Below are 25,919 nucleotides of genomic sequence, written 5' to 3'. Positions count from 1 at the left end.
TTGTGTGTGTGTGTGTGTGTTTTCATAAGAAAGATTTCAAGTTCAGGGAAAAGCAAAAATCCAAGTTAGATTTTCACAATCACACAGATTTCTATTTCGGCACTCTTACATTGAAGGCCATTTCCATATTAACCTTTACACTTCATGTTTTTATGACTTATAAAGGCCTGCAGAATTTTGTTTTTAAAAGGTTTGAAATAATCAAAGGCATTCTTACGAGTTTTTTGTTCCTTTATTTCGACATTGACATTTCTCTATTATAGTCCCTATAGGGATCTCAAGAGTCTCTCCCCCCCCCCGATTCCGAAAAGTCTGCACAACTTATTGACTTAATGCGGACGTAGGGGAAACACTAGGCGGAGCTACGCGCTTAGCGCTTTACTTGTACTCTCCTTAGAATTTTCGCGCGTGGATCACCGAAGTAATGTTCTTCATGTATCACCTTGAATTACAGTAGGACATTTCTGTTGTCAACTATGATTAATCATTTCGTCGACAAAATCGACCATGCGACAATGATCTCCGTCTGAACCTAGGACTGTTTTCGAGGAGCCCCGATCGTGAGCTATTTTAAAAGAATGCGAGATTTTCTGAGTGTAATGATACAAGTGTGAGAAGGTGGATGTTGTTCGTAGTTGGTGAATAATGGGCGCTACATCTGATGACGTGACTTCCCCGATTTCTATTGTTTTTCCATTTTGTCACTCTCTAGGAATTTCTCGGTCGTGATAAATGGAATCATATCTAGACGCAAATCTGAATGTTGAATCGGAATGAAATCTGTATATCTTATACATATCTTATATACTATACACACACACAAACATGAACAGGTTGTTGTTTCACTTTACTATCACATTGACTAACGAGGAATTACTTTTTAGTGGATTGAATGATTAATCGCTGATGTAACGAGTTTCAGATGCATGTACATGTGTGATGAAGGCTATCCATGTAGTGAACACACATAATATATATTATCTTTTTTTCCAGTGAAGATTGTGGTAATAACAGGTACGAAGAATTGCCATACAAAATCAGCGATCAAGCATGCATGTAGTTATAGATATGTCTGACGCGTTTATACAACTGTACACGTTTATTCATTGAAAAAATCACATTGAGTTATTTCTTCATGTTTATGTTCCAGTGCCAGTTAAAAGTTTATTTCCACTTTTTTTTTTTCGACGAGAGCATACATCTCACTTTTTTTAGTGACAAAAATAATGTAGACAAGACAACGTGACTAAACAACAATTAATGTAAAACCTCATGAAGTGTCAAAAAGGCGTAAAATACAAATTGCATATAAGTTTCATAAACAGATAAAAAACACTAAAATAAGCTTTAAAGCATTGAGTTGTTCTTTTACAGTTTCAAGTTCTTTTGACCATAGAAACCTACTGAAGAAATTTCAGATTGGTGGGTACAAAGGTAAAAACATAAGATGATATCGACATATTTTTTTCAACCAAGATATGGATTGCGTATAATATGTGAGGATTAAAGTCTGCTTTTTGCCAATGGGATGCACTTTGGTTTGGTCTGTTTGGGTTTGGTTTTATTTCTGCATTTTTTCTCTCCAAATACAATAACAAATAAAAATAAAATGAAACAGAGTATGCATGCAAAAAAGGGAGAGTAAAACACAAAAATCAATACGAGAATTGTCAATTTCGTAACAGCATCATCCCAAAAAAAACATATGAATTAACATGTTCAGGCATACTGTAATCGTATGTGTATTGGTATTCGTATCGCATCGTACATTAGTATTACAACACTAATAAACCTACATATATGAAAAAAAAAAATCTTGATAAATTCAAACGTTGTATACCTAACACGTATTCCTATAAACAAAACAAAACAAACAAAACAAAACCAGCGACTGCTTGTTTTAAAGGGGAAAAAAAACACGCAGCACCATTGACTACAAATAGATAGAAGTGCTGGTGTGTGCAAGTGACAGGTAAACATCAACATGGACAGTAACTGTTATCCCTCTCATATCAAGTCCTCTCCATCTATCCTGTAAAAATATCGGTGTTAGATTTACTACCATGGATGTTAAATCTAACACCGATCAAGCTTCAATAGAGGACCACATCCACAGGTGTAGAAAGTGCATTGTGACGGTGTTAAAAAGTGTTCACCTGGCACTTCGTGGTGTTAATTTGACACTGTGGCTGGTGATATTTTTGACACTGCGCTAGAGTTAATTCAATAATGACACCGCATGGTGTTAATTTGATATTGGTGGTGTTAATTTCAACGGTATAACACCCGTCCAGCTTCAATAGGAGACCACACCAACTGGTGTTACTGTGGTGTAAATGTGTTAACACATTTTTTCAAAAATAACTTTATCAGAAAATTCTTTATCGTCTTGTTGAAGTTCAAAATTAACAAGAAGTGCAATAACTAAGGAACTATTCAAAAAAACAATTTTATATTTTGAAATGACACCCGGAGGTGTTAATCTAACACCATGAATGAGCACCGGAAATTTAACACCAGCTCGGTGTTTCATATGCACCGGACTCTTTGCAGTGTATTATCATTCAACCCATCTTTCTTCCCTCTAGTCAATCACGGTAAAATGAGACATATCAAAAAGTTGGATAAGTCATCTTTATCGGCATTCATCACGGAGGCGGCCTTTCATTCTTGTTTACACAAGGGGGTAGCTGGCTTTGGTGGCTATACCACACTGGTTATCCTTGTTCCTTGACATCCAGATGTAACCATCCATTCCCCAGCTTGTGCCCCAGCTGAAATGGAGAATATAATTATAATGAATAAAACCACCGTCCTTGAGTCACCAATAAAACTTTTATACGAGAACGGTGTTTCTACTGGTTCGCAAAACGAGTCAGCCATCATGTTTTTTCCTACTCCAGAACTGCCAGATACATACATTTCTATGCGGCTGAGCGGAAAAGGTCACTAGGGATAATAAACTAATAATAAATGAATCTTGTCCAAAGTTGACGTCATCAGGAAGTTTCGAACCTAGAACTTGCTGTTTAGAGATTAAAAAAAAAACAACTAATCAAGATGCCACTGTGCTCCCTGATGTTAAGAAGTCTCATACGAAAGTTCAGGTGCAATTTCGATTTCATTTTGTATTCAATTTATTGTTTCATATTTCTAAACTATGCAACTTTAGGCAAATGAACAAAACATGCGTCCGTTTGAAATAGTAAAGAGAAATATCTACTCCAAAGATGACAAATAATTAGTATTTTATTTTGAAATAGAAAAAGATAATGGAACCTGAAGAGGAGGAATCTTGTTGAGCTGCTGCAGGTCAAAACCTTAAAGGGATGGTATAGCTTGGTTGAGACGGGAGATTCAGATTTTAGCTTTTTGCGAGATGATTAGAAACCACTTATATGAAATATTAAAAAGCATACAATTCTAACAGGAATTCAAAGTTTATTCGATGAAAATCAGTTCTGAAATGGCTGAAATATCCATTAAACAAAGTAGAACAAAGTGTTTCTTATACCCACCTTTTAGTAGGACCATTTCAGAACTAATTATCATCAAATAAGTTTTGAATTTCTCTTAGAATTGTATGCTCTTTAATAAGTGCTTTCTCATTATCTCGCAAAAAGTTAAAACCTGATTCCCCATCTCAGCCAAACTATACATCCCTTTAAATAGCAACGAAAGGGATATGCTCTAGACCAAAGCAAATTATCCATTTTCCTTGCTGACTGAAAACGTACCAGTACACTATTGTTCCATCATGTAGTTAAGAATGTAGTAATAACAACAGCGCTTCTTTCCACCAACAGAGAAAAATATATTACTGATTGCACATGATGAAGCGGGGGTATTAGCAATTCAGAGGAGGTGTCGAGGCGTATGACGTCAAAGAATTATGATCTTCGTTGATTGGAAATAAACTATGATTGAACTGAATTGAATTGAATTGAATTGAAAAAAATGACGTCACCTGTTCTTGACGATCCAGTAGTCGTCACCCTTGTCGGAGGAGTAGCCAACGGCGAGCACGGCGTGTTGTAGCTGCCATGAGCTGCAGTCGGGTTCGTTGTAAATGCCTATCGACATGAGGACACGGTCAGCTCAGATCATTCTGAATTTCTCTTTTACATTTCCACCACAACTCATTTTTCCTACGAAAGACCCTTTTCGCACCAAAGTCCTGGAACATGGAGTGGGCTATCCACTGGCTTTTTCTAGTTTCATGCTATGCGCCATGCGCCAACGGAGACGGTATAACAAGGATGAGGCATTTCAGTTGTACTTGCCATAATATTATCAAAATGCTCAATATCCTTTATGTGCAACGTTGTTCGAAGACGTCCGCCAATGAATTCTCATCGGATATTCATACATCTATTTTTTTAATACTACAGACAGAAAATGCTCTCATATTTTGTGCCTCAAAATTATTCGTGTTTTGCTTGAGTATATTGCTGCATAAAATTGAAACTAACAATACAATTTTCAGACTCTGGATGGAGGATAATGTATCTTTTTCGTACACAGATTATAACTCTTTTTTTTTCACGGCCAACTCTTTTTGTTTACAAATTAATTTCGTGTCTTTGGTACTAATCAGTTAGAATATAGATTATACTAAAATCTGATGTCACAGGTTAACGACGAAATTGATGTCACTGGTGTAAAATACCACCCTACGGGAACCACACCTGATTCGTAATGCCGGAAAGAGTCGTGACTGGCATCAATGCCGACTGAGATAGGTCCCACAGTAGCAACAGCCTCCTTCAGTGCGCTCTCGTTACCAGATGCGATGTTTGTGTAGCCAGTACAAGTCGCACCCACGCCCGACTTGCTGAAGCGGCATGGACCATCCTATTGTAAGGAGAATGCAGGCGTCGGGGAAAAACAAAGAAAGAAAGAAAGAAAGAAACAAACAAAAAAGCTTGTTCCAATTTCAAAGGTATTTTGAGTGTAAGAAATGTTGCCCTCCACGTTCAATATTACTTTAATGGAGAGAGAAAAAAAGGAAAAACTGATAAAACAGATGAGAAAGCCTTTTTTAAACCTATTCTGACCATTTTTCACGAGAAGGGATAAAGGATCTGAGGGTCCCATATTGTACAAGCTTTGCTTCTTATTGAGACCCAACATTCCATTCCCATCCTTAGATAACTTGTGTTATACGCTTTATGTTTATATTAACAAAGATGTTTTATAATTCATTGTGTTTTTTTTTATCTGTTACTCATTTTCATATGTACTTTGTTAATTCTAATTCTGCAATTATTACAATGATACTGTTCATATGCATTGTATATAATTTCTTTGTTTATTTGATAGAAGTGAAAATAATAGTTAATTTGAATATTGAACCTTGATAGGGGAGAGGCTAATACGAATGACACGTAACTAGGATTTTTATGGAAGGATTCAGAATTAAGGAAAAGTGGACCATTAAAGTTCAAGTTTATGTTCAGTTCCGTTATTCTCCACATTTGGTTGCAAATGTGGCACTTCCGGGATTAATCAGATAACAAGCCAAACCCCCCCCCCCAAAAAAAAACAAAAAAAACCCGAAAAAAAAAAAACAACTAAAAGGCTCCTCCATGCAAGTGTTTTTTTTTTCTGAGGTAACTGCAATGGCCTCACAAACATGGTCTCTTTAACCAGGGGGCGTAAACGCCCCTTTTCATATTTCCCTTTTATTTGTCTTACCTCTTGTCTATTTATTTTTTATTTTTTGCTGCTGACAAACGGGGGAGGGGGAGGGTTCCGTGGAACCCCCTGACACCCCCCCCCCCCCCCACCCCCGTTACCTGCCTGAGTAGCGCTCACCTGGCCCTCGTACGGGTAACTCTCCTCGGTGTCGATTCCGTTACTATCAATAACGTATTGAAAGGCCTGGACCGGCAAACCACCATTGCACCCGTTGTTGCCCTCGGGGCCAGAACAGTCCACGAGGTTCTGCTCACTGAGACTGACCAGCTTACCAGTCTTCCTGAACTGCTGACCCTCCAGGGAGCCAGTGGCACTAAATGCCCAACAGGACCCACAATGTTGCTGGAAGGGAATTGACAAGAAGCGCTGTTCATTATTATAGACTTTTGTTTGTGGTGGAGGCCATCATTGATTACCACGGTCCATGACCAAACTCATTTTTTTTTTCACAAGCACCAATGTGGAAAAAAAATGGTCTACTGAAATGGTCTGTTGATTACTGACATCTGTTGCAAGATTACATCCCTTTGTGCTTTATATTAGACCACTGTTCCTGAATTTCTCTGACACAAAACTATATGGCGATTGATTAATGTTGCCCAGTGCATTGTTCTTCTTAATTGGTTCTAGTTGTGTTTCCGGGACTGGTGTTCTGTTCACCACGTGAATAAAGGCCTACTTTGTTCTTCTTTTTTGCGGCGTTAGTATAGCAACTTTTGATTCTCGACTGGCAACTTAAATTGCAATGAGACATTTCGCTGTCACCTCTAACCAGAGCAATTCTTTTTCTTTCTTTTTTTTAGCCCTTATAACCTCCGCCAGGGGAGTTATGTTATCATCAGGATTGGTTGGTTGGTTGGTGTGTCTGTTTGCACAACAGCTCGTAAAGTTGTGAAAGGATTTGAATGAAACTTGCAGGAAAAGTTGAGGATGACACGAGGAAGCCATAATTACGAACTTGTACATTTTGATAGTGATACGGGAATTTGTATGGATTTTTGAAGGATTTTCCAAAATTTCTGCCAAATAGGGCCAATGCAATTATTGTGAGCTTGAGCTGCGCGTACTTGAGGTGTGCATAAAGCGCATGCTCTGATCGGATGAGGCGCCACCTTACGGTAACTTGAAGCTGATGACATGGATGACGTAAACAAAATGGCTTCAATACTTGGAAATTGGGCACTTTTCAGCATGCGCGTATGTGGGTAGAAATGAGCCGCTTGGTGGAGTTCTGCGCTCTCCGAACGCTTTTCTAGCACAATTTGTATTCTCGTTGATAAGGAGATAGATGGATAAGGAGACAAAGGACGGGAGACAGAGGAAAAGAGAGAGAGAGAAAAAACAAAAACAAAAATCAGCAAGATACAGACCTCAGAACAAATGATTCCAATATTCTCTTATGATTATGATCATAATTATGTTAGTGTACAGCTGTTATAAGCATGGTATAGGGGTAAACCTTTGCAGTGCAAGCGATGCTCTCCTACTGGGTATGGCCCTGTCGTTATAACCACCAGTACCTTTCCATTGTTTTTTTTTTTTTTTTACACTCAGGTGAAGAGAGGTATATGGTAAATAAACATTTTATAAAAGGACAAATAGTAATGGGCAAAAGATTAAAGGGATGGTATAGTATTGGAAGAGATTAGGATTGGGCTTTTAATCTTTAGCGAGATACCAAGAAACCACTTATGAAATAGTAGTACAGAGCGTGGAATTCTAAGAGGGATTCAAAGTGTATGTCGATAAAAACCCGTTTTGGAATGGCTGAGACATCCAAAAACAATTCAGCCGCGTACACAAATAGACAGATAGGCATAATAGGCCTACATCAACACACAAGCGTCTAAAACTTACCTGGTTCTTCACAGCTGTAACGTATCCTTTGGTGCGCCAATCAACAGAGTCTGGAATTTGAACATTCTCTGGGGCCAGAAAAACGGAACCAGTTGTTGCCTTGCTGGAAATGTTACGTCGGTATCCAGTCATCAGTTCCACAAATTCGTGATTTTGCTGTCAAAATATAAACAAGTTTATGGTGAACAACTGCGGCACAGCATGTTGATTAAGTAAGTAAAACAAATGCTAACAACTTGCTTGTCAAAATGCATATCTTGTTCGAAGCAGTCGTTGTGAAATCTGAAATGATCTAAGCACATAACTTATGCAATTAATGCAGTGAAGTGGTCATACTAGTATTAAATTAATAATGTTATGGTTCTTGCTATTTGATGTCATTTAGCTTGAAACAGCATGCTATCAACAATATTAGTAGCGTTGTCATACACGTAGGACCTATGCCGTAAAGCCACGTCAGCAAATGTATTGTATTTACAATAAATGCCGTTGTTTGTGTTCATTTGCCAATCCCCTCCCAGAAGAAAAAAGAAAATATGAATACATATTGCAAGAAAAAAGTTGAAAAATCTCAGTTTACTCGACTATTTCTCTCTTATCTCAGCAACACTAACATTTTCACGCATGTTTGGTATGAACAGAAATATTATACATTCTGTGAGATATTAACCCACTTCTGTTGATAATAATTTACACGGTGACACGACATAATTTGCTCCTGCGACAATTACTTTCGTCTTGTTTCCCCCAAGCTGGTTAGGGCTAGGGTTGTGATAGGGCTTTAAGTTTATATTGATGTGAGGATTAAGATAAGGGTTATTGTTATGTTTGTGTGTAGTTTTGCTTAGCGTGCATATATCTAATGGTAGCAATTATTGAAGGAGCAAATGTCATCGAACGAGCTTACAGAGGCGTAGTATTTTAAAATATTATGGGTAAGGTCAAAATGGAAAAGTTTCAAAACGACCAGAGTTTAGTGAGTTCGTGAGTTTTTTTTTTCAACCTTCACCACATTGACACAATTATAGGTCTTAGTCACGGAGTGTCGATCAGGGGCTTGATTTGCATTGATTTTTATCTTTATTGTCATAGATATAGCTATTTGGTACACTACTACCGAGGACAGCACTGTTTTGAATGATGTAAAACTGAATCAAAATGTTATCACAAACAAATACAACAGCAATTGTTTGGATTTTTCGGGGAGTATAATGTAACTGTAAACAATATGCTGTGATAAAAGAAGAAAATCAACTCACGTCTTCAGGGGAAGTAGGTTTTGAAACGCTCAACTTGCTCAAGGGCTGATATTTTCAGTACAAAAATTATTCGGACTACTTGATCTGTCAAAACGTAGTAGGTAATGGTTTACTACTGCAATGCTTCAATGTGTTGGTCAAATGATAGAGAGTGAAAAAAAATCTTCATTAAAAAAATAACTCTGGCTAAAAGACGGAACGTGACCTGAGTGCATATGCACCCAAAAACCGGGACAAGTTTGCCCCCCCCCCCCCCCCAGCATTCTCATAATGCATCCAAAACGCAGCTCTGTGCACGGCACCTACAACGTAGGTATCGGCGATTCCCAGATTTCAAAATTTTGAAGCTTTTGCCATAACTAAGTCCAATAATATTTGAAGCAAAATTCGATCAAAATTCTTGTCTTTGAAGCTGGATTCGAGCATCTGGTGCAGGCTGATTATACAATAATTGTGACTTTTACGCAAAGTGTTCACATTCGGTCAAAAGTGACAGAAATGAAGACAAATCGGATCCTCTCACCAAGTCAGAGTATTCGTTGATGCCAAGTTTGTACGTGAATTCGCCGAGGTCGTATCGGACGTTGTGCTTGGTGACGATCTCGAGGTTCTCTCGCCAGATCGAAGATCTCTTCGACTCCTCAAAGTCGTCAGCGTAGACCTTGCCGAACTTCAGCTTCCAAGCCGTCCATTCCTCCTCAAAGGCGCCGAACACACCCAGGAGACAGGCGGCAAGGATGAGTACACTCAGGTATTTCATTACGAAGGCCGTTAAAACTGACAACACAAATTATGTTTTCCTGCTTAACACATACAAACAATACTGAGACATACATAAATTTTATATTATACGTTGCTACCACATAACAAGAAATCCTCTAACATGGAGATAATGATCTGTAAAGACGAACGCTTGCTATATAAGTGGCCAGCGCCACGTTTGCAAAAGTGGGGCACTGTGTGTGTGTGTGTGTGGGGGGGGTCACTTCCGGGTTTCATGAGCTAACAAGCACAAAAAAAGGGTCTTCAGCGCAACTTCCCTGGTGCCACTTCAGGGTTTCTTCAGCTGATCAGCAAAACAAAAACAAAAACAAAAATTAAAAACAAAGTGATGGGGCTCCAAAGTGGTGACACCTAGTATTCCTATGGAAGGGTGCACTGAATTTGAGTATACAGGGCCGTTCCTCTGGCCTTGTGTTCTCAAATTCACGCTGCAACAAAGAACATCGAACAGAACTTTCCTTCAGGTGTTCTTTCACTAAGCGTTTGTAAGTCACGTCTTGGGGGTGGGGGAGGACGTGAATGACCATTTTTCATTTACAAACTTTATCCAAGCAGGGAGGTGGGTAGAGACTCACTGACTCACAGCACTATAAAGCTATAGATGTACTGTGCGGGGAAAAGGTGTGATATGGCTATATAACACTATAAACATAGGCGTACCCAGGATTTTTTAGAGGGGGGTGTTCAGTGGCGTACCGTGGGTCAAGACATTGGGGGGGGGGGGGCGCACCTCATGGCCGGAAGCAACATCAGAATTGCCTAATTGTACAATTAAATGCGAGCGAGCGGAGCGAGCGAGCTTGAAAATTTTGATATTTTACAGTCCCCAAACTGCCGTTTGTAGCTATGTATAATAATATATGTATATATATATATATATATATATATATATATATATATTTGCTTTGGAAATTAAGGGGGTTGCACCGGGTGCAACTGCTGGCAGTTGCTGGCAGTAACATCAGGAGAATGGCATAACGATTAAATGCGAGCGAGCGAAGCGAGCGAGCTTGAAAATTTTGACATTTTAAGTCCCCAAACTGCCGTTGGCAGCTATATTTTTTTGCTTTAGAAATTAAGGGGAGGGGGCGCACTGGGCGCAACTGCTGGTAATTACTGACAGCAACATCAGGAGAATTGCATATGCGAGCGAGCGAAGCGAGCGAGCTTGAAAGTTTTGACATTTTACAGTCCCAAAACTGCCGTTTGTAGCTATATTTTTTCGCCTTAGAAATTAAGGGGAGGGGAAGCACCGGGCGCAACTGCTGGCAATTACTGACAGCAACATCAGGAGAATTGCATAACGATAAAATGCGAGCGAGCGAAGCGAGCGAGCTTAAAAATTTTGACATTTTACAGTCCCAAAACTGCCCTTTGTAGCTATATTTTTTCGCTTTGGAAATTAAGGGGAGGGGGCGCACCGGGCGCAACTGCTGGCAATTGCTGACAGCAACATCAGGAGAATTGCATAACGATTAAATGCGAGCGAACGAAGCGAGCGAGCTTGAAAATTTTGACATTTTACAGTCCTCAAACTGCCGTTTGTAGCTATATTTTTTCGCTTTAGAAATTAATGGGAGGGGCGCACCGGGCGCAACTGCTGGCAATTACTGACAGCAACATCAGGAGAATTGCATAACGATTAAATGCGACCGAGCGAAGCAAGCGAGCTTGAAAATTTTGATATTTTACAGTCCCAAAACTGCCGTTTGTAGCTATGTATAATAATATGTGTATATATATATATATATATATATATATATATATTTGCTTTGGACATTAAGGGGGTTGCACCGGGTGCAACTGCTGGCAGTTGCTGGCAGTAACATCAGGAGAATGGCATAACGATTAAATGCGAGCGAGCGAAGCGAGCGAGCTTGAAAATTTTGACATTTTAAGTCCCCAAACTGCCGTTGGCAGCTATATTTTTACGCTTTAGAAATTAAGGGGAGGGGGCGCACCGGGCGCAACTGCTGGTAATTACTGACAGCAACATCAGGAGAATTGCATAACGATTAAATGCGAGCGAGCGAAGCGAGCGAGCTTAAAAATTTTGACATTTTACAGTCCCAAAACTGCCCTTTGTAGCTATATTTTTTCGCTTTGGAAATTAAGGGGAGGGGGCGCACCGGGCGCAACTGCTGGCAATTGCTGACAGCAACATCAGGAGAATTGCATAACGATTAAATGCGAGCGAACGAAGCGAGCGAGCTTGAAAATTTTGACATTTTACAGTCCTCAAACTGCCGTTTGTAGCTATATTTTTTCGCTTTAGAAATTAATGGGAGGGGCGCACCGGGCGCAACTGCTGGCAATTACTGACAGCAACATCAGGAGAATTGCATAACGATTAAATGCGACCGAGCGAAGCAAGCGAGCTTGAAAATTTTGATATTTTACAGTCCCAAAACTGCCGTTTGTAGCTATGTATAATAATATGTGTATATATATATATATATATATATATATATTTGCTTTGGACATTAAGGGGGTTGCACCGGGTGCAACTGCTGGCAGTTGCTGGCAGTAACATCAGGAGAATGGCATAACGATTAAATGCGAGCGAGCGAAGCGAGCGAGCTTGAAAATTTTGACATTTTAAGTCCCCAAACTGCCGTTGGCAGCTATATTTTTTCGCTTTAGAAATTAAGGGGAGGGGGCGCACCGGGCGCAACTGCTGGTAATTACTGACAGCAACATCAGGAGAATTGCATAACGATTAAATGCGAGCGAGCGAAGCGAGCGAGCTTGAAAATTTTGACATTTTACAGTCCCAAAACTGCCGTTTGTAGCTATATTTTTTCGCCTTAGAAATTAAGGGGAGGGGGCGCACCGGGCGCAATTGCTGGCAATTTGACAGCAACATCAGGAGAATTGCATAACGATAAAATGCGAGCGAGCAAAGCGAGCGAGCTTGAAAATTTTGACATTTTATATTCCCAAAACTGCCGTTTGTAGCTATATTTTTTCGCTTTGGAAATTAAGGGGAGGGGGCGCACCGGGCGCAACTGCTGGCAATTACTGACAGCAACATCAGGAGAATTGCATAACGATTAAATGCGAGCGAGCGAAGCGAGCGAGCTTGAAAATTTTGACATTTTTACAGTCCCCAAACTGCCGTTTGTAGCTATATTTTTTCGCTTTGGAAATTCGGGGGGGGGGGGGGGGGCGGGGGCGCACCGGGCGCAACTGCTGGCAATTACTGGCAGTAACATCAGGAGAATGGAATATAACGGTTAAATGCGAGCGAGGGAAGCGAGCGAGCTTTAAAATTTTGACATTTTACCGTCCAAAAACTGTCGTTTGTGGCTACATGTATATATATATTTTTTCGCATTGGAGGGAGGGGGCGCCCGGTGCGCCCCCTGGATCCGCCACTGGTCGTCAAGGGTGTCGGTTTATGTTCATGATTGGGGGAGGTATGACCAGCGAGCTTGAAAATTTTGACATTTTACAGTCCCCAAACTGCCGTTTGTAGCTATGTATAATAATATATGTATATATATATATATTTGCTTTGGAAATTAAGGGGGTTGCACCGGGTGCAACTGCTGGCAGTTGCTGGCAGTAACATCAGGAGAATGGCATAACGATTAAATGCGAGCGAGCGAAGCGAGCGAGCTTGAAAATTTTGACATTTTAAGTCCCCAAACTGCCGTTGGCAGCTATATTTTTTCGCTTTAGAAATTAAGGGGAGGGGGCGCACCGGGTGCAACTGCTGGCAGTTGCTGGCAGTAACATCAGGAGAATGGCATAACGATTAAATGCGAGCGAAAGTCCACTTGATATGCTTTTTCGAGCACTTAAAAGGTTTTTTTTTTTTGAGGGTGATATAAAATCTGATAAATTTAAGAGGGGTCTTTTGAGGGTGATTTAAATGTATAAATAGGCAACCCTAAATTTTGATATATTTTGGCGAGCGAGCGCAGCAAGCGAGCCGAAAATTTTTATATTTCAGCTTTATACATAACATGGAATTCTTGTCATTTTTGGTTATTAAATCTTCAAATTACAATTCTAATCATAGTGACGGCCTTATAGATAACGATTTGTTCCAACAGTGTCCAACCCCATCCCGGTAGGGACTTAAAAAAAGTCCACATGATGTGCTTTTTCAAGTACTTATAGAAGGGGTCTTTTTGAGGGTGTTTTAAATGTAATAGATATTGAAGAATTTTGGCGAGCGAGTGCAGCGAGCGAGCCGAAAATTTTTGTATTTCAGCTTACAAAACATGGAATTCTTGTCATTTTTGGTTATTAAATCTTCGAATGACAATTCTAATCAAGATATAGTGACGGTCTTATAGATAACGATTTATACCAACAGTGTTCAACCCCAATCCCATCCCGGTAGGGACTTTAAAAAAGTCCACTTGATGTGCTTTTTCGAGCACTTAAAAGGTTTTTTTTTTTGAGGGTGATATAAAATCTGATAAATTTTGATAAATTTTGGCGAGCGAGCGCAGCGAGCGAGCCGACAATTTTTGTATTTCACCTTACAAAACATGGAATTCTTGTCATTTTTTGGTTATTAAATCTTACAATTCTAATCAAGATGGGATAGTGACGGCTTCATAGATAACGATTTATGCCAACAAACTAAGGACTTGGAAAAATACTCTAAATTACTACGAGTGAGTGACCCGAAATTTTTATATTTCCACGTCATCATTACGTTTTGTTCTTCTTTTTTTTTTGGATAAATTTTGGCGAGCGGGCGCAGCGAGCGAGCCGAAAATTTGTATATTTCAGCGTTACAAAACATGGAATTCATGTTTTGTTTTTATCTTGTTTGATTTGGTTTTCTGTTTGCGCGTCAGCTTCGCGCGCGGTGCAGTAACGTAGTATTAACACGTACTGTACACGAGTTCTTTAGTGCGTATGATATTATGTAACTCCATAATGTATCATCATCCACACAAACATTAAAACAAGGAAGAGAGAGAGAAAAAAAATGAACGCAAAAGAAAGGAAATGCGGAATTCAAAACGGAAATAAAAGCGGTAAAGACAGCTTTTGTTTCATTTGTCAACATCTAAGCATTGCTGAAGAGGGGTGTTGAATAGCTCAAACACCTCCCTCTTGCCCAAGGGGGGTGTTTGAACACCTTAAACACCCCCCTTTTGGCAAAGGGGGGTGTTTGAACACCCAAAACACCCCCCTCGGTACGCCCTTGACTATAAATGTAGTATACAGAAATGCAGTGAAGTTCTTATTGAACGCTACTTTTCTTCATTCATTTGGAATTGGTGTACATGATATAGTAAGAACTTTCTTTAAAAACGAACTTTTTGACAAACGTCGTTTTAGCTTTGGATATAGGGCTCGTTTTTTTCAATACTGATTACAGGCTCATTATTTCAAATAAACTACAATTGTAGTTTAATTGGGTTTTATGAGTGTCCCTGGTAGATTCTGTTTAATCGCACTGTTGAATCGATTGAGTTTATGACAAGTGCAACATCTATGAAATATGTCATAAACGTTAAAAGCAGTTTTCTCAGTCCCGTTCAGCATAAAAACTATTCAAAAAAATATTATAGTACCCGACATGACTTATTCATAATGAACAGTCAGCTAATTCACAGTCAAGGTAATATGAACTTACCCACGAGTGGTATGTGTTGACAAGGAAGTCTGCGTATGCAATGCCACAGGCAAGGTTGCCTACGTGGTTTTAAAGAATGTTGTTACAAGACAACTGCATTGCTTGTCTACACAGTGTCCATGTTAAGTTTGATTAAGCACCTCTTCTTTTGAAACCACGTGCCAAGATGATTATGCCAAATGACTTACAGAAACTGAAAGACTATAATTGCGAGGACGGGTTTGCAGTTATCGCGTATGAAATGCGCTGATTGGCTACACCAGAAAATACACTTAAAGTGTCATCAAGTAGGCCCTATTTATGTATATATGTGAGACCAGGCATCCAAGGCAATAAAAGCAGGGTATGGATTACAGAAAGTTAAGGACTAATTGCGATTACGGGTTTTGCCATAGGTATCGTTTGACGCGTATCGTACGACATAATAGTCTTGTTATTCTGTTTGGCAGTGTTTTGTCTAAGTTTCAATGGATCATGCTTATTTCTGGGTACTCGTCGAATGTTCCTTTCATCTGATATATGACGAGGGCGTTGAAGTATATTCTTCTGTTTCTTTGCCTTTTTCCTTTAAGGGATGGTATTATTTTGGTTTAGACTTAACTTATGAAATATGAAAGAGCGTGTCAATCCAAGAGGGATTCAACGATTATTTGATGGAAATTGGTTTTGAAATGCCTGAGATATCCAAAATAGAGCAATCCTAATAAAAGAAGGGACCCACCTTTTATTAGAATCGCCTTGATTTGCATAATTTTGGATGTCTTAGCCATTCATTCCAAAACCTATATTCATCACTAAAAACTTTGAATTTCTCTTCAATTTCAATTCAATGTTTTATTTCATTTTTCGACAAAAAACATATGAACATCACTTTTTTGATAACAGAAATTAAGGTGCGTAAAGTATAACATGAAAGAATGTATATACAATGATTGCACCACCTCATACAACTCAAGTGATTAGAAGTAATTATACAGTATGCAAAATTCGAAAAATGGAGGGACCCACTAGGAAGACAAAGCTTGTAGATTGTGGGCCCCTCAGGGGAAAAACTCTTAGAATGGTATTCTCTGTACTATTTCAAAAGTAGTTTGTTGGTATCTCGCAGAAAGTTAAAATCCCAATCCTCATCTCCACCAATACTCTCCCCATCCCTTTAATCTATAAACGTCCCTATCAAGCCTAAAAGGGTATTTTAACAAGGCAGAAAGTGAAACACAAAGAGCGTAGATTACGCTCGTACAATGTATAGATATGCAGAAAGCAGAAAGTATTTCATTTTGGCAATGTTTGGCTTTAATAAAGGGATGGGAGTTTTGGTGGAGATGAGGATTGAGCTTTTAAATTCTTGCGAGATACCAAAAAATCACTTATGAAATAGTACAGAGCATACCATTCTAAGAGGAATTCAATGTTTATTTGATGAAAATTGGATTTGGAATGATTGAGACATTCAAAAACAAAGTAAAACAAAGTAAAACAAAGTAAAAAAGCGATCCAAATCAAAAGTGGGTCCCACCTTGTACTAGGATCGCTCTGTGTTTGGTATCTCAACCATTACAAATCCAATTTTCATCAAATAGGCCTAAACATTGAATCCCTCTTGGAATTATGATGCTCTTTCACATTTTATAAGGAGGTTTCTCATTATGTCAACACAGAATGTTAGAAACCTGAAGTTAGGTCTCAACCAAAACTATACGATCCCTTTAATGAAATTCCAAGGGAAAGACGACGTTAGTTTTATAAACAGAATAAAGGGAAAACTGAATGGAGAGAAAGGAGTACTGTATGAAGTTCCATGACATTTGCTCCAGCGACAATTGCTGCAATGACATACTTACGAGCTAAGTCAAGCATGAATTCTGCCAACAAACATAACCCTGACACTAATCCTAATTCTCACTTCAAATTAAACCTGAAATACTGTCACGACATTTCCCTGATCATCCTAAATCCTTGGAGAAAATAAGACCGGAGCAATGTCGTAGGTGCAAATGCCATGTCACGATAAGTGAAACTACGAATGGGTTGAAAGATTCAGCGTCTAGATTTTGGAGGTTTATGTTGTCTTGAACAAGACTAACTAGTTGTGTGAAAGTGAATATATTCGCGCATCAATTCCATGTGTAACAACAAGATGGCAGGGTGTGTCTCCTTTGAAAATCAGGAGATACCTGTTTAACACCTTGTGTATTTCATGAAATAATATGAAAAATATGTCCGTTCGTTGTGTTATGAATGAGATAAACAATGTCACACAGGAACACAGAGCCCTAGAAAGCTCTCAACATGTCACCTTTTTCCACGTTTGCGTGAAACAGATATGGAAAAGAAATGAGGTGCAGTGGAATGAAATCTTTGAAGGGTTCCGTGGGTGGTAGAAGGCTTCACCGTACACCACGTATTCTTTTTGTTTTAGTATGTGAGTGGTCCTAAAAAGGTCCTACCCAATCCCGACGTTTCGTCAAGCATGTTCTCGCCGTTCTCCAGAAAGAATACGTGGTGCACAGTGAAGCTTTCTACCACCCAACGTTCTACCACCACGGAAGCCTTCAAAGATTTCATCATACGCCTTACGGGGAGCAGACCATCAAGGATACAAGAAGACTACATCGAGCGAAGATCAAGGAATCCAGACTTATCAACAATCTCACCTTCCTCAAGACGTGCAGAGATACGGGGGTCATCCCGGGGTTTGGAGCTTCATGCACCTGTTCACTACAGACGGGCAGCGGCTATACTTCAACAAGTTTCAGAGCACCTCATACGAGAACGGATCGGATTCAATTCAATTCAAGTCAATTCAAACATTTTTCGAAAAAAAAAATAAACATTTCACTTTCACCCATTGCCAGCTCAGACGACTCAAACAGGACATACAGTCGACTCAAGACAACCTTCAGTCCACACTCTCCGAGGAAGACCGGTGCAAAGTTGATCGTTTCAACGCATTTTTCAGTGAATTTGTCTTCCAGGCCACCGTAGGACTCTACAAATGAGTAAGTTCAAGAAATTGATCCCTCGCAACCCCACCACCAACAAACCGACACGAATCTTACGGCCCAGCAACACCGTAGTAAATCTGAGTTGACTAAAGATGAACATCAGGTTCTTTCCCTTGGACTGAACTTCGAATTGAGCCTGGTCTCAAACACCTCAACCGATCGCAGGCGGATTCGGTTCGCATCCAAATCACCCAGGCACTGACTTTGGTCATTCCAACTCGGCCTAATCTCACTAGGACCGAGAAGCCAGGCATCTCGAGTCTTAGAGAGGACAATTCCATCCACATCCTCAAAGCAGACAAGGGGAATGCAACTGTGGTGATGGATAAAGAGGACTACGAGACCAAGATTCATATTTTGCTGGACACCGACACCTACAAGAAACTACCCTGAGACCCTACACCAGCTCTAGAACGAAGGGTTAATGACAAGCTCCTCTCGCTACAACTGAAAGATGCTTTGTCCCAAACCCTGTACCACAAACTACGTAGCTCATCGGGCTTGTGCCCGATACTCTTTGGGCAACCGGGATTCATAAACCGGACATCCCACTTAGACCCATCGTCTCGACCAGGGGCTCTCCCACGTACGCACTGGCTCAACACTTGGCTTCTATCTTGCAGCCTCTTGTTGGCCAAACTGTACACCATGTGAAGAGTCCGTCAGATGACAGTCTCCAATAGTGATCTCCTCGTCAGCTTTGATGTTGAGTCATTATTCACGAGTGTGCCACTTAAGGATGCGTGCGCTACCCTCCTCAAGAGACTTGACTCTGATCGAACTCTACCAGACAGGACCAAACTGTCTCCAACAGAGATCCATAACTTGCTTGGGATGTATCTCAATGCCACCTCTTTCAGATGGAGAGACACTTTCTACCAGCAGACAGAAGGCGCAGCGAAGGGGTCCCCACTGTCCCTTATTGTTGCAAATCTGTTCATGGAAAACTTTGAAGAGACAGCACTACAGACAGCGACGATCCGACCCAAAGTGTGGCTTAGATACGTGGATGACACCTTTGTGGTCTGGCAACATGGTGCCGAAGAAATCAACAACTTCCTTCAGCACATAAACTCTCAACACCCAACTATCAAGTTCATCATGGAAATGGAGAACCAAGGGGCTATCCCCTTTCTTCACACCAAGATCACGAGGGCAGCACAGGGATACCTTTCCCACCAGGTTTACCGTGAACATACTCACACGGACCGATATCTGAACTACCGTTCATATCACCATCCACCTGTAATTGAGATCCATCAACAAGACCTTGGTTAAGCGAGCCTACGAGGTTAGCAACCAAGCCCACCTACCCGGGGAACTGAAACACATCAAGAAGGTGTTGAAACGCAACAGCTACCCCCAGACAACATTTCCACAGAGCTCTCACCTCTGCGGAATGATAGTGGAACTCAACCGAAGTCGAGAGTGATCCTCCCATACATGGGAGAAGCCTCTTACAAGATCCAGAGGATTCTGAGAGAAGCCGACATTGGAGTTCGTCACAGTTCTTCAACCAAACTTCAATCCCGCCTCATGCACCACATACAAGGACAAACCACACTCCAAGAACCTTCCTGGAGTCTACCGCATTCATTGTGAATGCGGTAAGGTCTACACCGGAGAGACAGGCCGATCCACCCGGTTAAAGTAATATCAGGCCCATGGCCGACGGGACGAACGGGACAAGTCTGCTATAATCCACCATACCCACACCTGTGAACACAGGATCCTATGGGATGAAAGCAGGCTCATTTCCAAATCCCCAACTGGTATCAACGACGAGTCAGAGAAGCTCTGGAAATGGAGGTACATGATATTGTCCCACACAGGATAATGGCCTCCACCTGAGCAATATATCTGGCTAACTCTACTTGGCAAGCAGGCTAATTGTGACCGTGCACCACAAAACGAACAAAAAGTTGCACGCACTGATTTTGTGTGAGGACTAAAAATAGGTGAAAAGGATCAATTTGGTCCATCTTGACTTTTTATATTTTCTGAAAGAGCAAGTCGTCTTCTACATTATGTCCAAATTTGGATCATTAAAAAAAAAACCCTGTACACACTCTTCACTTTCAACTCTAATAACTTCAGAAGGGATGATACTACTGCTTTGAAAGTTGGGATCTAAAATGGACAGTTTGTGTTAATAGAACATGAACAATTTCAGCTTTATCTGATAATCCCTTCATTGTGGTTAAAGTGGTGGTTTTCAACTTGTTTTTCATCCCATTCATTGCACAGGTAGCACGGGTTGGTGAAGATCAAACGCTTGAATAGACCATGTGCTTCAGAGCCTCTTTCTCAGTTCACACTTTTCTGAAGTGTGTGCTTTCTATCCAATATTTAGATAGGTTAGGAGAGTCCTTTTGATTCGAGTTATACATCATCTTAAAGCTTGAAGTCTGCTCTTTCACAATATGCTCTTAACTAAAAATCTATGTCTGGCGACTTTTTGTTCGTTTTGTGGTGCAGGTCACAATTAACATCCATTCGCCCCCACACAATAGTGGCGCTAATTGATACTTACAGTTAGACAACCGCCACGATGTGTGCAGCCAACCGTGACAACCCCCCCCCCCCACACACACACACACACAGGAAGTGACTATGTGCACTCAACCCTGACCTGCCTCCCTTTGTACTGTGACCCATTCAGCCAATCAAGGACTTTCCCTCCAGGAAGCCAAAGTCCCTTTGATCCTTCCTGATGGTATTTAAGCCGGATTTTCCTCTCACTCGCTCATTTTTTTTATTTTATTTAGGGGCGGTGTGAAGCTCATCTCGGGACTCATCTACGAAGAAACCCGCGGAGTCCACTTGCTCATTCCCTTGAGAACCGCGAGAACATGCTTGCCGAAGCGTCGGGATTGGGTAGGCCCTTTTCAGGGCCACTCACATACTCCAGAAAGAATACGTGGTGCACCGTGAAGCCTTCTACTACCCAACGTTCTACCACCACGGAAGCCTTCAAAGATTTCAAGGATTTGATGATATGAAATTAAAAACCTGATAGCCTATACGAAGTGACGTTGACACCTCAAAACCAAAAGAGAGATCGTTGACTGTCAAATCACAAGTTAAATCCCTAAGAGCTGAAAAAGGAGTGAAATTATCTCACTTGAATTGTTTGTCACTGACCAAAAAATATTGATGAAATACGTAATATTGTAGATTTGTCTGATATTGATGTGATGACACTAAGTGAAACACATATTCCATGAATCTTTGGAAATGATTGCAGTTTAAGTAAAATCACCGAATGTACTGTTGTTGTGTGGTACAGACCACCTAATGCAAATGCTCGAATGTTTGATTTGTTTGAATCTGTACTTCATAAACTGGATTGAAACCTAAGTTGTATCTTCGTCCACACAAGTTCCTGCTGATACTTCTAGCTTGGTTGATGTTATATTGGTTAATAGCCGGGATAAAGTTGGAAGAGTAGATATTATTTCAGTCTCATTAAGTGACCATTATATCGGCTTTCTGTACATGGGGTAAAAATGTGTTAGAACACTCACATGCACATAAAGTTCCCAGAAATATTCAAAAAGTTGACACCGCTAAACATGCAGAAGATATAAGTAAATTGCGCTGGTACAAGGCTGATCTGTAACGAACCAGGTTCTCAAGGATTACTCCTGTTCTGAATGACCTACACTGGCTTCCGATTCGTAAACTAATTTGTTTAAGATTTTGTTGATTGCATTCAAGTCACTCATCTTTCAAGCCCCCACTTACATATTGTCTGAATTATTAGTGTTTAAATCTCACAAACAAATTCACAAATTGCGATGTTTCAAGGACACGTACCTTACAAATCCCAACACTTAAATCAAAAGTAACATTGGGAGACAGAGCATTTGCCTGTGCAGCTCCAAAACCCTGGAATGACCTACCATTAGAAGTCAGGAAATCTTTTCATTTTAACTGTTCATTATCATCAAGCACATCAGAAGCTTTTGCAGCGCAGAAGACTATATCATGTCTATCATGATGATGATGATGATGATGATTATTATTATTTTTATCATCATTATTATTATTGTTATTATCATTATTATATACACTGCACTCAAGAATGCTGAATCGGTGGTCGATACTCTCAACAAGGATTTGGAAGCAGGAAATCACTGGTTTAAAGAGAATAAACTTGTACCTTATGTAAATGAATGCGAGTGTTTATTACTTGGTAAAGAAAAAAAAAGTATTCTAATATGTACATTGATTCATGTTAAATTATATGAGTACCACATATTACATATCTCGGCGTTATTATTGATTAACATTTAAATTGGGATCGGCATATTGGAAAATTAGCAAAGGAAGTAATAAGCAGAAAACAATTTATTGAAACGGATACGACCTTATACAACACAGCAGACAACATTGATATATTGTAAGAGTATTGTACAAGGAAGATTTGACTACTTCGATATAGTGTGGCCAAATTGCGGGTATAAACATACTAATTTATAAATTGCAAAGATTACAAAATCGGGCACTGCATGGGTACCGTTCTGAAAGTTAATTGGATGTATCCAACACAGTTAATAAATCATCAATAAATAAGTATTTTTAACATTGAAGTAAGACAGAGCCATAGAATATTACATGCCATGCATGAAATTGCTCATGGGGTTTATCCCCAAGTCTATGAGAGTTGTTTTCATTTAAATATGCATTTTTTTTTCCAGATGCAACATGCTAAAATTTGAGTGATGTAGCTGTTTAAGTAAGTTTAAAAGGAGAAGTTTACAATACAGGGAATGGAAAGTGTGGAATGACTTTTTAGATAATATCAAGATTATGAGTTTTTAATAATGTCAGGTTTCATTTCAAACAACAATAGTTGTAGCCTGATATTCACTGTATTTTAAAGACACCCAGTCGCGAGGATACATGGACATATTTCAGCCGCGGGCGGCAGCACGTAAACTCGCTTCCGAAGTTGCTACGAAGCGAAATGTGTGTGTGCGCAAGACATCCCTAAAGCAATGTATCGCGCTATAGTATCTCGATTGCTCGCGATCGCTTGCTGAGCGCGGGACAGTACGTTTTGTGTAATGTGAGTGATGTTCGTATGAGCTAGTACAATGTAGCTAGCTGCGTATACTTCGTACGACTACGCATTCTCTTCATCGCATCGTCGATCGTCGTCACTCGTCAACTATACTGTAATCATCAGATCAGATCAGATTAGTGAGTGCAGACCACATTATAATAGATAGGGTGGCCATCATGGACGATGACACATCGTCATGGGTAGCGGATATTACCGCCGAGTTGTCTATTCTGAACGCGGACGATTGGGTCGGAGACCCTGCCTGTATCATGTACTTGCCCTGGCGTGTGTACATAAATTCAGGACGGGGAAGCGACTGTGCCCGTGCAGGGCCAACGGCCAACGGCCACAGTTGCACTGCACATTTATGCAGTATTTTTGCACTCTTCATTGTTTTACTAACTAATATGAAGAAGGTGAGCGTTGTATCACCTGCCTGGAATATACTATATGTAAGAAGCAATGCCGAAACCCTTTCATTTGACTAGGTAAACTCACAGTTATAGTTCTGTCAGCTTAGCCTGGTGTGAATAATCTTTAAAAAAAAAGACACACACACACACAAAGTGAACATTAAAACTCATAGATAAGTACATGACAAATAAGATGTAATGCCTTCTTCAGACAGGAGCATAAAGAAATTATTGTCTATCTCCCTCTTACACAAACAAACAGAACACTATTGTCTCAACAATACAGTGTGAAGGATAACCATTATAAATAAACCTATCACAGGTATCAGTATTTGAGGTTATGTGTGAAAAATGCCCTACAAATTAATGAAAATCGCGGACAGTAGACCTTTGTCCATAGTCAACTCAGTGTAACATCGCAAAGCCATTGTAATGGGTTAGCTTTCTACCAAACACTGATTAAAATACCAATCAGAGGCGTACCTTTGATCAACAAATAAGGGATGTGCCACGGATACCAATTAATCGTACTTGATGAAGCTCATACCTGTACATATTAGCATGTTACAAACTGATAGGTTCATATTGCCCCTTGACCTATGACCAATATCTGTATTAGAATTAAAACAATGGATTCTTATGAACTGTTGTTCATCAACAACTTCCACACCAATCGACATCCCTATTAGACACTCCTATATGAAGATGTGAAGGTAAATAAAACTGTAACTTTCACGTACAAGGGTATTGTACGTACACTACTGTAACTCTGTAGTTACTACCACTGACCTGACACTGTCGGTGTAACCAAACTTTAACGAATTTCAACTGTAAAGGATCAATTTTTTTTTTCTTCAGAATTTACATTTCAACATACTTGTAGAAATTCACATGAAAAGATGTACACTTCACTGGATCACTTGAATTTGGTTTCAAATTATTGGACCAAATGCATTGGAAGTTTGACTATAAATGCAACATAGATGCCTGAAACTTTTGCCAAGCTTATGAAAATTACAATCTTTATCAAAATTCCTTAACCAAACTTAAAATGTAGGGCCCCTAAATATGATGAAAGAGGAGACTTTGCTATACAGTTCTAAAAATCAATGGGGACAAACAGTATTTGAATCGCAGCCATGAAATCTGGCTATGCAAATTTAACCTGGATTGTTGACGCTAGCTGCTCAGGAAAGTGACCTCTCTGTATCTATCTAGATTCTACATTTGCACATGAAATACTTTAAATTCTCAATACTGTGATGACAAAAAACTTACCGCTACTTGTGATTCCCTGACTAATGACATTTGCTGCCTACTGCTTGGTCAGTTTTTAGAAGCGATAAACTGACCCAGCAAATGTCATTTCGATTACGGCGTTATCATAATTTGACATAAATGAGAACTTAGAGAAGTTTTTCGCGGAATTATACATAGAAAAATAGGCCTACTTGTCGATGAAACGCAAAGGCCCTTGCAGTTAAAGATAGATTAGAAAAAGTCATTCCACTTCAATCATTGATTCATGTAATAGACTTCTAACGTTACTTACACATCATCTGGATCTGGATTCCTTGAAGTTGTTGACTTGGTCAGCTGGGGTTGCTTGATTGGCGTAAGCCGTGGCATTACAATTCCACCGTCCGTGCATGCCGTAACACGAATTTGCACATTCTAAATTCCTGCAAAACTGTTCATGCAACTCCAGCAAGTGGAAAGCAAATTTTTCATCGGCACGCTGACGCTGAAGCTTCCCCCTCTGCCACTGGTCTCTTACTTGTCCTAAGCAGGGAGGTGAGAGGAAACCTCCCTGTCCTAAGCATGCTAAGAACACGTCTCTCTGCGTTCTCCACTCGTCGATAGCGTCAAACAAGTAGATACGTTTTACTCGAGTTGGACGGCTGTTTTGATCTCCATTGTGAGGTTTCATTACTAAACCAAAGCCAAGGCTAATCCGAAACAGTACACGCATACCACACACATTATTGATATTGACATACCGGTACCGACGACTTTATACCAACTATGTTATGTTCCGATCCGGCCCAACATACTGTAACACAGCTGACGCAGCAGACAATTGCCAATGAGATCAAAACAACCCGCCATATGGCCATGAGCATTGCAACTTGCTATACATGAAGTTTAGAGTTTTAATATTTCTTCATCAAAGCATATTTATAAATACCAAATATTAAACAACGTAATATATGAATGATT

The 25,919-nt window shown here is 39.9% G+C and overlaps 2 protein-coding genes across 2 annotated transcripts; one reads left to right on the top strand and one right to left on the bottom strand.

The window, feature by feature from the left end:
• Positions 1-2,662: 2,662 nt before the first annotated feature.
• Positions 2,663-15,337, bottom strand: LOC139720401 (cathepsin L-like peptidase). Its single transcript, XM_071631761.1, has 7 exons — positions 15,208-15,337; positions 9,340-9,593; positions 7,558-7,713; positions 5,818-6,042; positions 4,689-4,854; positions 3,968-4,073; positions 2,663-2,774 (listed from the first exon to the last, which is right to left on the bottom strand). The coding sequence occupies exons 2-7, from the start codon at positions 9,574-9,576 to the stop codon at positions 2,675-2,677; spliced, it is 990 nt and encodes a 329-aa protein (XP_071487862.1). The 5' UTR covers positions 9,577-9,593; positions 15,208-15,337; the 3' UTR covers positions 2,663-2,674.
• A 3,544-nt stretch (positions 15,338-18,881) lies between these two features.
• On the top strand, positions 18,882-19,493 carry LOC139720467 (uncharacterized). Its single transcript, XM_071631822.1, has one exon. The coding sequence runs from the start codon at positions 18,882-18,884 to the stop codon at positions 19,491-19,493; it is 612 nt and encodes a 203-aa protein (XP_071487923.1).
• Positions 19,494-25,919: the final 6,426 nt, after the last annotated feature.

Source organism: Diadema antillarum, unplaced genomic scaffold (assembly GCF_040938485.1).
Source record: "Diadema antillarum isolate AM-2024a unplaced genomic scaffold, OU_Dant_1.0 scf00000128, whole genome shotgun sequence".
Taxonomy (NCBI): domain Eukaryota; kingdom Metazoa; phylum Echinodermata; class Echinoidea; order Diadematoida; family Diadematidae; genus Diadema; species Diadema antillarum.
This window is presented reverse-complemented; position numbering and strand designations above follow the sequence as displayed.